The following is a 10288-nucleotide window of genomic DNA, read 5'->3' as shown; positions in this document are numbered from 1 at the left end:
ATTATTGCCTCTAGAAAGTCAGGAAATTATGGCTTAGATTAAACAAAGCTTCAGCAAACAAGTAGTTCTTGGAATTATCAGTGAGTGGGTTCTCTGTGGATTTAAGTTTACAAATAAATAACATTTATTAAGTAGTCAAAGAGTATCTCTTAGAAAGTGAGGTAACCTTGTCAATAGAGACTATCTATTCATATGCAATTAACGCTCTTCATTTAATTGCTTAGCAGTTAATACTTCTAATCCTGCTTTCCCACCTGTTAAGATAAGCTATTCCACCCCATGCTTTTCTTTTTGTCATTTACTACATTCTCATGCATTGTAAACAAGCTTAGACTGATTTGCTTCTGAAGATAAATTCAGGAATTTTTGAAAATTCCTAAATGTAAATAGATTCCAATTAAAACTGCAAAAAGGAGGAAGAGACAGGAGAGTAAACACTGAGTGCAGTGATGACACTGGCCAGGAAGAGAGAGACGCTTACAGCCCAAGAGGAGCAGTGAAGATTGTGGTATGTTTTCTGTGGTACAGTGGTTGTGCTAATGACATGGAATTTCTGGATGAAGAGCTGGGGAATGTACTACGAGGTGACTTAGCAACATACTTCCTGTTTGTGGCTAAGTTAAATACTGTGTGTTTTCTCTTCTGGTAGTATACAGAGCAATTACGTTTTTCTTTTTTTTCCCCTCCAGTGCAGTTAGGACAAAGACTTCAACAGTGTTAAATTTCTTCCTCAGCTCTAGAAATGTGGAGAACAGAATATTTCCCAGGGACTGAAAACTGAATGGCAGTTTTGGTGATCTGTGAACCAGAAGCCTATGCCTTGTCTCGCAAATGGAGATTTTTATGAATTCAGTGAAATAAATTTCACTGAATTTATGAATTCTCACAAATCCAGAATCATTTTCCTTTTTGGATATACTTGGAGTGAGTGCCTTCTGCAACCTTGCATGACTGAACTTTTGGTCTGTTTAGAGGCAGGATGTTAGAGCTGTAAGGTCTCATACTGCTGGGCTAGCCAGTCATCCTCAAAGGCCTCTTTTGTCCCAGTTCAGATAGAAAGTAATGCACATTTTGGGGATGCTCAAAATACCTCACACTTACCAGTCTCTGATCATTTTGCTGTAAGATAATTGTGTGACCTCTGTGAGCTGCTGTGGTTGTGTGACTGAATGGGACTGATTACACACAAAACCATGAGGAGAAATGCCAGCACCTACAGAGCAGTGGCTTTTTGGGGTTCCATGTTTGCAGTGTTGTGAAATGATATTTTTAATAAATAGTTCTGAAATCCATTTGCTTCAGAGATGAAGCCAAGTTAAGAACAGTTTGTACAACTACTTGTTCACCCTCAGGCCACGCTGTTGCTCTCGGAGTTGAGCCAAAATACTGCATTGCAGTGTCTGCCAAAATGAGGTTTGTCTGCTTGCCTTAAGTAGAGTTGTGGTTTTCTGGGGAGTTCTTTGTTTGTTTTGTTTTGGTGTTGAGGGGCTTTTCCATCTAAATTTTTCCTAACTGGGATAGCTACATTATTTCTCTTCACTCCTTTTGCTTGGAATTACCTGCAGAGTCTATATGGTCATAAAGGTCCTTAGTTCATGCATGGAATATTTGCTTCTCAGTCCTGGAAACTGGAGTGGGGTGTGGGAAGAACACTAAAATGCAGCAGTATGACTAAAAGCATTTTCAAAAAGCAAACAACAGGCTTTAACTTCTGCTGAGGAGGCTGTGAAGTAGATCTAATGACATTGATCTATAGGAAGCTTTTCAAAAGCAGGTCTCCAGCAAATCAGCAATGTTTTGTACAACACAAACAACAATTTTAAGCCACAGCTGAAAATTCTGTATGGAGACTTGCAAAGTATTTGTAAATTAGAGTTGAAAAAATGACCTAACTCTGCTAAGCAAGCAGCCATGTGTCCCAGGAGAGCAGGCAAACCCAGGAAGGGGAACCAAGAGCAGCTGTGCGGTGACTTTTCATCACATGATGCAGCTGCAGCCTGATGGTTGCACATCTTTCCTCCATCAGGACAAGGGTAGAGTTAGACAAGGGTGCAGTTATTACAGGGTACCAGCACTAAAATGGCAAATCTCTTGTGTTTCCAGTGTGATGTGCATTGTCCCCACACTGATTTCAGTGCTTCTTTCATGTGTTTTGCTTAAACCAGGAACGTGAACTGAGTTTTACTCTATCAAAACTAAATTAACTCAAGGTCTGACTCTACATTTGCTCAATTTTCTCCATTTCTCACACGTGCACTTGCTTTCACTTGTACCATAAATTATTTTTGGCGTGTCGTGCCAGCTGGTCTTGAATCTTAGAGGTCAGTTCCTTGTAAAGGCTTTACCAAAGAACACTTGGCTAATGCAGTACAAGCAGCATTGCGGCAAATTTAGAAAATTTGAGGACAAAAAGTTCTTGAGCACTTAAGAGTTATGCTGAACAAATAGTGCTACTGAATTTGGATTAAAAATTCTTAAATTTGTGCATAGAGATGTCCAGCTGTTGGAAATTATTCTCTGTTTTCTCTGAATGTGGACTGACTGAACTTTGTGTTGTTGATATGGGGGCTGCTTAATACAAAAAATAGAGACAGCAGAGAAAAAACCAAAATGGTCATTAGACCTAACTGAAGGGAAGAAAAAACCAGATTGGAGCATTTCTTTTAACTAACCATTGTTAAACTGTTGCTGTAGAATGATACCCTGTAAACTATAAATGGATATAGTTGGAAATAACATCCCATTGCCTGACATTGCAAACAAGTGATTAAATTCATGATTACTTGATTGATTTCGTAATTCCAGCTTATGTATGGTTAAGTTGGTATCATAAACTGTGCCCAAATAAATATTGTTAAAATCAACAGAATGAAAAAAAGGAAGATTTGTACTAGAAGAAAGAGATGCATCTCATTTTATAACCTCCTAACTTCTGCTGCCAAGATTCTACTTTGGTTTTAAGACCGCTGCCAGTTTTAGAGCTGTCATTTTATTCGAAAGCTGGTATTGTCAGATTTTACCAACAGGTTTTCATTGCTGGATTTAAAGGAGTAATGTTTCCCCCAGCAGTCAGGTAAGCCTCAGAGAGTTACAAGAAATGCAGAGAGACACCTGAATCTCAGGCTTTGTATCACTGTGTATGTATTAGACAGGGATCAGAAAACTCACTCTGTGTCTTGCTTTCCTTTCCAAAAGAACAACCCCCCTGTGGAAGCAGTGCTGAGCTGGGACCTTCTCCTAGAGGGCAACAAACTGATACATTTATATCTGAATGTGAACTCCAAAGGATTGTCCCAGCAGAACAACAGACCATGGCGGTGTTCACGACTGTTTTCTCAACATAGTTTAGCAACCACCGATTCAGCTATACCAACATAAAATGTGTATTTTTCTTTTAAAAATAACAATGATATTGATACGAAGGCATCTGTGACCATGACACCTTTAATAAGCAGACATGTGAGCCATGATTTTTCCACTGTCCATGCTGGTACAGACCATGCTGAGAGACCTTCAGCTCACACAGCGAGGCTCAGCCAAAGGGATTCTGGAATCCACAGAAATGGTTTAAACAATTTTTCATTGTTGTAAGCTGTGAGCACCTGTAGATGACTCAGATATTGGGGACTGGAGTTCTGGAAGTTGAGAGAGAGAAAAAATAACTCTTTTGTTTGCGGCAGTAGCTCAATTTTAGTTAAAACGCCATGATTATCCAAGCAAGGCCAGGTTGGACAACCTGAGCAACCTGGTGTGGGGGAAGGTGGCCCTGCCCATGGGAGGGCAGTTTGGCTCGATGATCTTTAAGATCTCTCCCAACGCAAACACTTCTGTGATTGTGCGATCCCTGGTGTCTATGATCACATTGTCCCTCGTGGGTGTCCAAAACAAAACACAGGGAAACACACCTCAGTCAGAGCTCCCAAACCCTGCATGTGGAGGGTCTGGGCACTCTGCTCACAGCCCAGCGGCTGCAGAGTGAGGCAGATCCGATGGCAGCCAGGCTCTGCTGGGAATCATGGGCTGCCACGGCCATGGCCAGCCCCGGTGTCTGCCTCTCCCCTGCCAGCGAGCGGAGCGGGGAGCGCCGGGGCAGCGGGCTGGAGAGCAGCCCCGCAGAGAGGAGCCGGGCACGGCCCGGCCGAGGGCCCGGGCACCCTGAACCCCCCGTGCTGCGCTGAGCCCCAGCCTGGGCAGCTGGAAAGGGATGGGCACTGTGCCCCTGTGCCCCGGTGAGACCCTCCTGCAGAGCTGCCCCAGCCCTGGGCCCAGCGCACGGAGAACCTGGAGCTGCCGGACAGAGTCCGGAGGACGCACCAGGATGAGCAGGGCACGGAGCAGCTCTGCTGGGAGGAAAGGCTGGGATTGTTCAGCCTGGAGAACAGAGAACCAGCTTTGGGGTGACCAGTGGCCTTGCAGAACCTGCTGGGAACCTTCAGGAAAGATGGGGCAAGACTATTTATGAGAGCACGTAGCGACAGGACAGGTGGGAACGGGTTCAAACTGAAAGGGCGAAGCTTTAGATTAGATACTAGGAAGGAATTGTTCACTGTGAGGTTGCTCAGAGCACCTGTGGCTGCCCCATCACTGCAAACACCCAAAGCCAGGTGCGACGGAGATTGCAGGCACCTGGGATAGCGAGCGGTGACCCCGCCCACGGCAGGGGGTTGGAAGGAAACGCTCTCCAAGGCCCCTCCCAGCCCACCCCACTGTGCGATAAACCCCCGGCCCGAGCCGGCCCAGCCCTTTCCCTACCCCCCGCCCTGCCGGGGAGCTCCGGCGCGGCCCGCGGGGCTCCGCCATTTCCTGCCCCTCCCTCGGTCGGTCCCCGCAGGGCGCAGGCGCGCGGCGCTGCTCAGGCGCGGTGGCGCCGGGCGGGCCGTGCGCGTGCGCGCAGCGGGGCCGGGGGAGGCAGCGGAGCCGCCCCGGGCGGAGCGGGCGCGGGGGGCCCGTGGGGCCGATGGGGCCGTGAGCGCTCGGCCCGGCAGCGGCGGCGGCGGCGCGGGGCCCGCGGCGCCATGGACGGACAGGCGGCTCCGGGCGCGGGCGGCGGCGGCGGCGAGGAGCCGCTGAGCTCCGGCAGGATGAACCCGAAGCGCGGCGGGCGCGCCGCGGAAGAGGAGAGCCGGAACAAGCCCAAGCTGGTGAGCGCGCTGGGAGCCGGGCAGGGAACGGCACGAGGAGGAGGAGGAGGAGGGGGCGCGGATGCGCCGCGCTGCTTCCAGCGGGGAGTGCGGGGCGCGCGGAGGGGCGTGAGAGCCTTTTCGGGCATTAAAGGCTCCGCGCTTAAACCCCCCCGGGGTTTTTGGGGCTCTCGGGGGGCTCCTCGGAGAGGCAGCTGGCGGCCCCCAGAAGGGCCGGGCGGCGGGGGGATTCCCGGGCGGTGCCGCCGGCGGTGGGCGCTGCCCGCGGGCGCCGCGCGTTCCCACGCTCGGGCGGGGACGGGGACGGCGCTGCTCCCGCAGCCCGGGGAGCGGCCGGCTCCGTCTGAACCATCCAGAACGCTGCTGGTCGTGATGCGAGCCACGTGCTGCCCAATGCAACTTCTTCTCAATGAATGGGAACATAAGTGTAAAAGCTGGGTGGTGTCTAGGCTGTTTTTGAAAGATTTGACACAGGTTTGAATATAAATCCTCTTTAGGAATGCAGTTTGTTTGTTAGAGCTGTGCTCTTTGATTTTTGTAGTGACAGACGTGATAAGCTGAAATACAGGTAGCGTTCAAAGCGACATCACTGGGTTGTATCCCACTTCATAAATGCTGTAGTAGTAAAACTAGCTAATATGACAGTGTTTACCTTCGATTGTTTACATCTGTTACTTACACGTGGCCTAATATTGAATCCACCCTTTTTAGCTCAGCTTTTATCTGTATTTCCAAGTGCGACAGTGTAGCAGGCATTTAAAACTTCCGGAGTCTTCTCCTTGCAGAATACTAGTTACAAACTCTATTGAATCTGTTGCAGGGGTTTTCCCAGATACTGGTAAAACTAAGTCAGTATTGAAGTTCTCCTGTCTTGTGTTCCTTGCAGCGACTAGAGAGCTTTTGAATGATCAGACTGACAACTGCAGGTTGGGGTTTTGTTGGTTTTTTTGGGTTTTTTTTCTTGATATATATTTTTTTTAATCACTGGTAACAAAGTTAGAACTTATATGGGGAAGTTGGTAAATATATAACAGTGAGGCACAGAAAAGTTACTGAAAGTTATATTTGTTTCAGAGGATGACAGTCAGAACCCTGTATGACTGGAAGTGCACTTGTATTAAAAGTGACAATGTGTATCTTGGCAAAAGATAAGCAAATAAGGTGTCTTGTTTTGTTTCATGGTGTTATTGGAAACAAACTCGTGTTTCCTTGCATAGGATGAACTTCATATAAACAACAAGTTTGGGTGTGTTTATACTGCCTTTACTATTTCCTGCTAAAGTAGTTAAGAAGGCTGCCTGAAGATTCCTGCAGAGAACTGATTCAAAAATCACTCAGGGAAGTGCTTTTATTGGAAGCTGTGAACATGAATTTGAATCTTGCTCTAGCAGGAGAGAAATCTCTGTTCTGATAGAAACACATAACTTGAAAATCAAAGTGAAATGAGCTCAAAATTGGATTGAACAGGATGGCTATTTCCATTGCATGGTCTATTCAGTCATTCTAGAATCACTAGAATAAATTTTTATTGTCACATTTAGGGAAGAAAAAGAAAATAATGTTAATATTTGACTTCATTTGCAGCAATATGCTTTTGTTTCTTGAGGGGGTGGATGATTACAGTCCAGCAGCACCATGGATCAGAGCAGGGATATGGTGCTCAAATCAGAGCCTTCTGAAAGATTGTTTTGCCCTGTGATAAGTGACTGGCCTTTGGTGATAAAATTGAGTGAGTGGGTTGAATGGGAAAGCAGATTTTTCTCACTGTGGACATGATGTACATGAATGGTGTATAAACCTGACATGAACAGAGATTTACTGCTGGGTGAGAAAAAGAGATGGGATTCAGGTGTGCTTTAAATTGAGTTGGTGTGAATAGGCAGCCAGATATATCAATTATTACCATGGGTGTGTCAGGGAAGAACAAGCCTGTAATCAGGGAAAGGCTTTATCCATTGTATAGGAGAGTAATCCTACTAAACTTTGCTGGCTTTAATTTTGAATGAGGAGTTGGTTCTGCTGAGGCTGGCAATGTCTTCAGGCACTGGGAGAGCAGTCTTACTTGCACCTCATCCCTGTTCTCTTCATTGTGCAAGTGAGATGGAGGTGTATTTGGGACTGGTGGCAAAGAAGCCACACCGTGCCAGTGCTGAGTTGTTGCTGAGTTCATAAGACAAAGTTCCTCACAGTTGGGTGTGGAGATTTTCTTAGTTCATCTTCACAACTTATAATTCATCAAGTTTCAGTGGAGTTACAGAGATGAATCAACCTGTGCTCTGTCATGTGTTGGGTATAATTCAAGGAGCTCCAAGTGTGCTGACAGGAGTGTGTCTCTTCCCCAGAACTTATTTCACACATCCAGGGGAGTGCTGAGCAAGGGCTTGGTGGGAGAGGGTGTGCAGCTACGCAGAGAGGAGAAAGTATTTTTGGTTCCTGGCACAGGAGCTGAAATTAGGCAAATCCTTGGGAAGAAGTCCAGAGGAATGATTTTTATATGATAAAAATGGCTCTGGGTGACAGAGGGCTAGGAACTGAAGTCATTATCCTGAGGGAAGGGAAACTAGAATAGAAAGGTGGAAGGTTTTTATTTCCCTGTTCTCTTCATCTGAAACTAAAAGGTGTGCAGTGGTGCTTGGCCTGCAGAAGTGCAGTGGTTTGTTTGGCTGGGATTTTTTAAGGGCTGGAGCCTGATCAATGTCACTTCTCCCTGATTGACAGGAAGTAGGACTGGGCTATGGAGAGAGAATCCATGCTGGGAAAGAAAGCAATGCTTTAAAGTATTTCTCTGTAAGACAATTGATGAATATGTGCGCACATGAGTAATTAAAGGTGAGCTGTATCAGAGCTACTAATTCAGTTATTTTCTGCTTTAGGTAGTTGGGAGAGGTGTTCAGGTTTCATGCAATTTGTTGAATGTGACAGAAGCGCACAATGAGAATTCAGTTCCGGTTTTTATACTAGTAATGTGTAAACTGGAGTATTTTACTAAAGTTTAATGTCTGTGTTATGAGCACTTGGACTCATAACTGCTGCTGAGGGAGCTCTGGGTTGGTGTTTTTGGGGGGTTTTTCCTCATTTTTTGCTGGCTCAAGGACTAGAGGTTGGAATAAGTGCCTGGTATTTTTGTCGTCATTTTTGTTTACAGTCAAATGGGCAGGAAAAAATCCAAATTGTTTTGGCAAACAGTCATCTGATCTCACGTCAGCCCTGAGAATAGGCTGGCATGAGGTGGCAGAGAGCAGTTCCATGGGTTTGGCAACATGCTTGTTTTGCTTGTTTTAAAGCATGCCTGTTCTGCTAGGGCAAACAGACTAAATTAAGGTTGTCAGGGAGATTGCTGGGATTCCTCTGTTGGCTAATGCTTAGCTTAGATGTTGTTTGCTCTCCTCGATGCTTCAGTGTCACTTGGGAAACAGATAATTCTGTCGGGTACCTAGGAAATGGGAAGTGCTTGAGAGTGTCAGGTCTGGTTTGACAGAGCTGGTGAAGCTCACCAAGGGCCTGGCAAATTGAGCATCTTTTTGGCTGAGAAGTTGAAGTCGGACTTTTTACAGAAGTTCATGGCTGAAGAAGGGGAGACAGAGGTCATAAAAAGGAGCAGGAGAGGTTGCTGGAGAGGAGACCATAAAGGGAAAATAATTTGAAGGATGATTAAGTGTTTGTTGGTCAGAGACACTGAAATCACTGTTCTTGGAGGTTTTCAAGTTCTGAAACCTGGACAGAGTCTTTGGCATGCTGATGTGAATTTGGTGGGTGACCCTACTTTTTAGGCAAGAGTTTAGACTGCACTGAGAAAAGAATGAGATCCTTTCAAACACCTGTGAGTCAGCACTTGGAAAGACGTGCTGTAGCAGGATTTGGGGTGCTCTGGGAATGTCGGAGCACTGTCTAACTAGAAATCAACGTGGCCAGTGTTTTTTGGTGGCGTTTTTAATTCTAGTTACTAATATCCCTTGTCAGTGTAGGATTAGCAGAAGCACATGGGGTGGCCAGTGCCATGCTAACACATGCTGCTTTGCCCCCAGGTTCCCTCCAGGTGTGCGTGGAAGCTGTTCAGTTGGGAATATTCCACTTGCTGCAAACCACATTTCTGAAAGGGGCTGCATTCTGAGTGTGATGTGGCCTTTAAAGGCAGATTAGGAGGAAGATGTTGTGTAGCTTGAAAAACAAATCATTAGGGAAAAGAGAGCTCTCTTAATTGGAGAGCAAGTGGATTTGGTGACTCACCCAACAAGGAGCATCTCATATTTTGTTTTAAAAGCAGAAGTTGTTTGTGCTTAACACTGAAGTCTTTTAAACCTCGTGAGCTTTGGGATGAATCAAAAGTTAGCAACTCAACATTCTGACTAATGTGCCATAACCTAGCCTCAAACAGTGGGATAAAAGCTTTTATGAAGTAGCTTTAAACCAGGAGTAAGCCGAGTGTGCTGGGGAAGAGGTTTCCCAGCTGTGTTGCACCACCTGTATTAGTGCAGGAGTTGAGTGATTTAAATTGTGGTTCTCAATCCCTGTCAGACTGTGTGCTGCAGGACCCACCAAAAAAAAAGCTGTGTGCTTTTTGCGTAACTCCTTTAGATATCTGTGTACTGCATACATGAGCTATGAGTCAGGTTGAGCAGAGATTTTTGGCAATCAAATCAAATGTATTACATTTGAGATCATGGTGTGTCTGAGTGAAATCTGTGCATGCCTGCCGACAGTTTTTGTTTCAAGTGTATGCTTGAGGAAAAAGTGCCCCAAAATGTTTGTGTTGTAAAAGAGTCTTGGTCTTATTAGATCAGAGTCATGATATTCCAGCAAGTGAAGTTATCACGGTGCAACCATTACTGAAGAATAAAATTAATGTTTTACTAAGCTTCTGTTGCTTAGAGTTATTCTGGTTGGGCGCTGCTGCTGACATGGAGGGTAGGGTGTGCTTGGTGCTGATGTTTAGGTAGATGCTTTAGCTTTTAATGTGAATTGCTATTGACACTGTGTGAGTGAGGTGATAGAGACAGTGATAAGCCTATCTGTCTGTGGTAATTAAACTTCCTGAGCTACTCCTTGTAAGACAAAACTGTAGAGCACTTCTGTACACTACAGGAAGCTTTGCAAACAAAGCAGATTCCACCCAGGCCAAGTGCAAGGCAGCTGTGAGAGCTGACGGT

At 45.8% G+C, this 10288-nt stretch overlaps 1 protein-coding gene and 1 long non-coding RNA gene across 5 annotated transcripts in view; both read left to right on the top strand.

Moving 5' to 3' along the window:
- The first annotated feature begins 285 nt into the window (after nucleotides 1–285).
- LOC125333486 lies at nucleotides 286–3426 on the top strand. Of its 2 annotated transcripts, none has more exons than XR_007206877.1 (2): nucleotides 286–508; nucleotides 690–3426. It is a non-coding gene; the product is annotated as an uncharacterized LOC125333486 (long non-coding RNA). The 2 variants fall into 2 exon arrangements; XR_007206878.1 differs by having other exon boundaries at nucleotides 286–584.
- A 1561-nt stretch (nucleotides 3427–4987) lies between these two features.
- The window catches only part of DIAPH2 (diaphanous related formin 2), a 184345-nt gene continuing 179044 nt past the window's right edge, over nucleotides 4988–10288 (top strand). For 2 of the 3 annotated variants that reach the window (XM_048318376.1, XM_048318373.1), the window contains exon 1: nucleotides 4989–5141. In XM_048318376.1, the coding sequence (XP_048174333.1) occupies nucleotides 5016–5141 (126 nt within the window). In that variant the 5' untranslated portion in view covers nucleotides 4989–5015. Of the gene's footprint in view, nucleotides 5142–10288 lie in introns of all 3 variants that reach the window. The other variant, XM_048318375.1, reaches the window with a different exon arrangement.

The sequence above is a fragment of the Corvus hawaiiensis genome, chromosome 14 (genome assembly GCF_020740725.1).
Source record: "Corvus hawaiiensis isolate bCorHaw1 chromosome 14, bCorHaw1.pri.cur, whole genome shotgun sequence".
Taxonomy (NCBI): Eukaryota; Metazoa; Chordata; class Aves; order Passeriformes; family Corvidae; genus Corvus; species Corvus hawaiiensis.
Note: the sequence above shows the minus strand (reverse complement) of the source record. Positions and strands in the feature narration are given on the sequence as shown.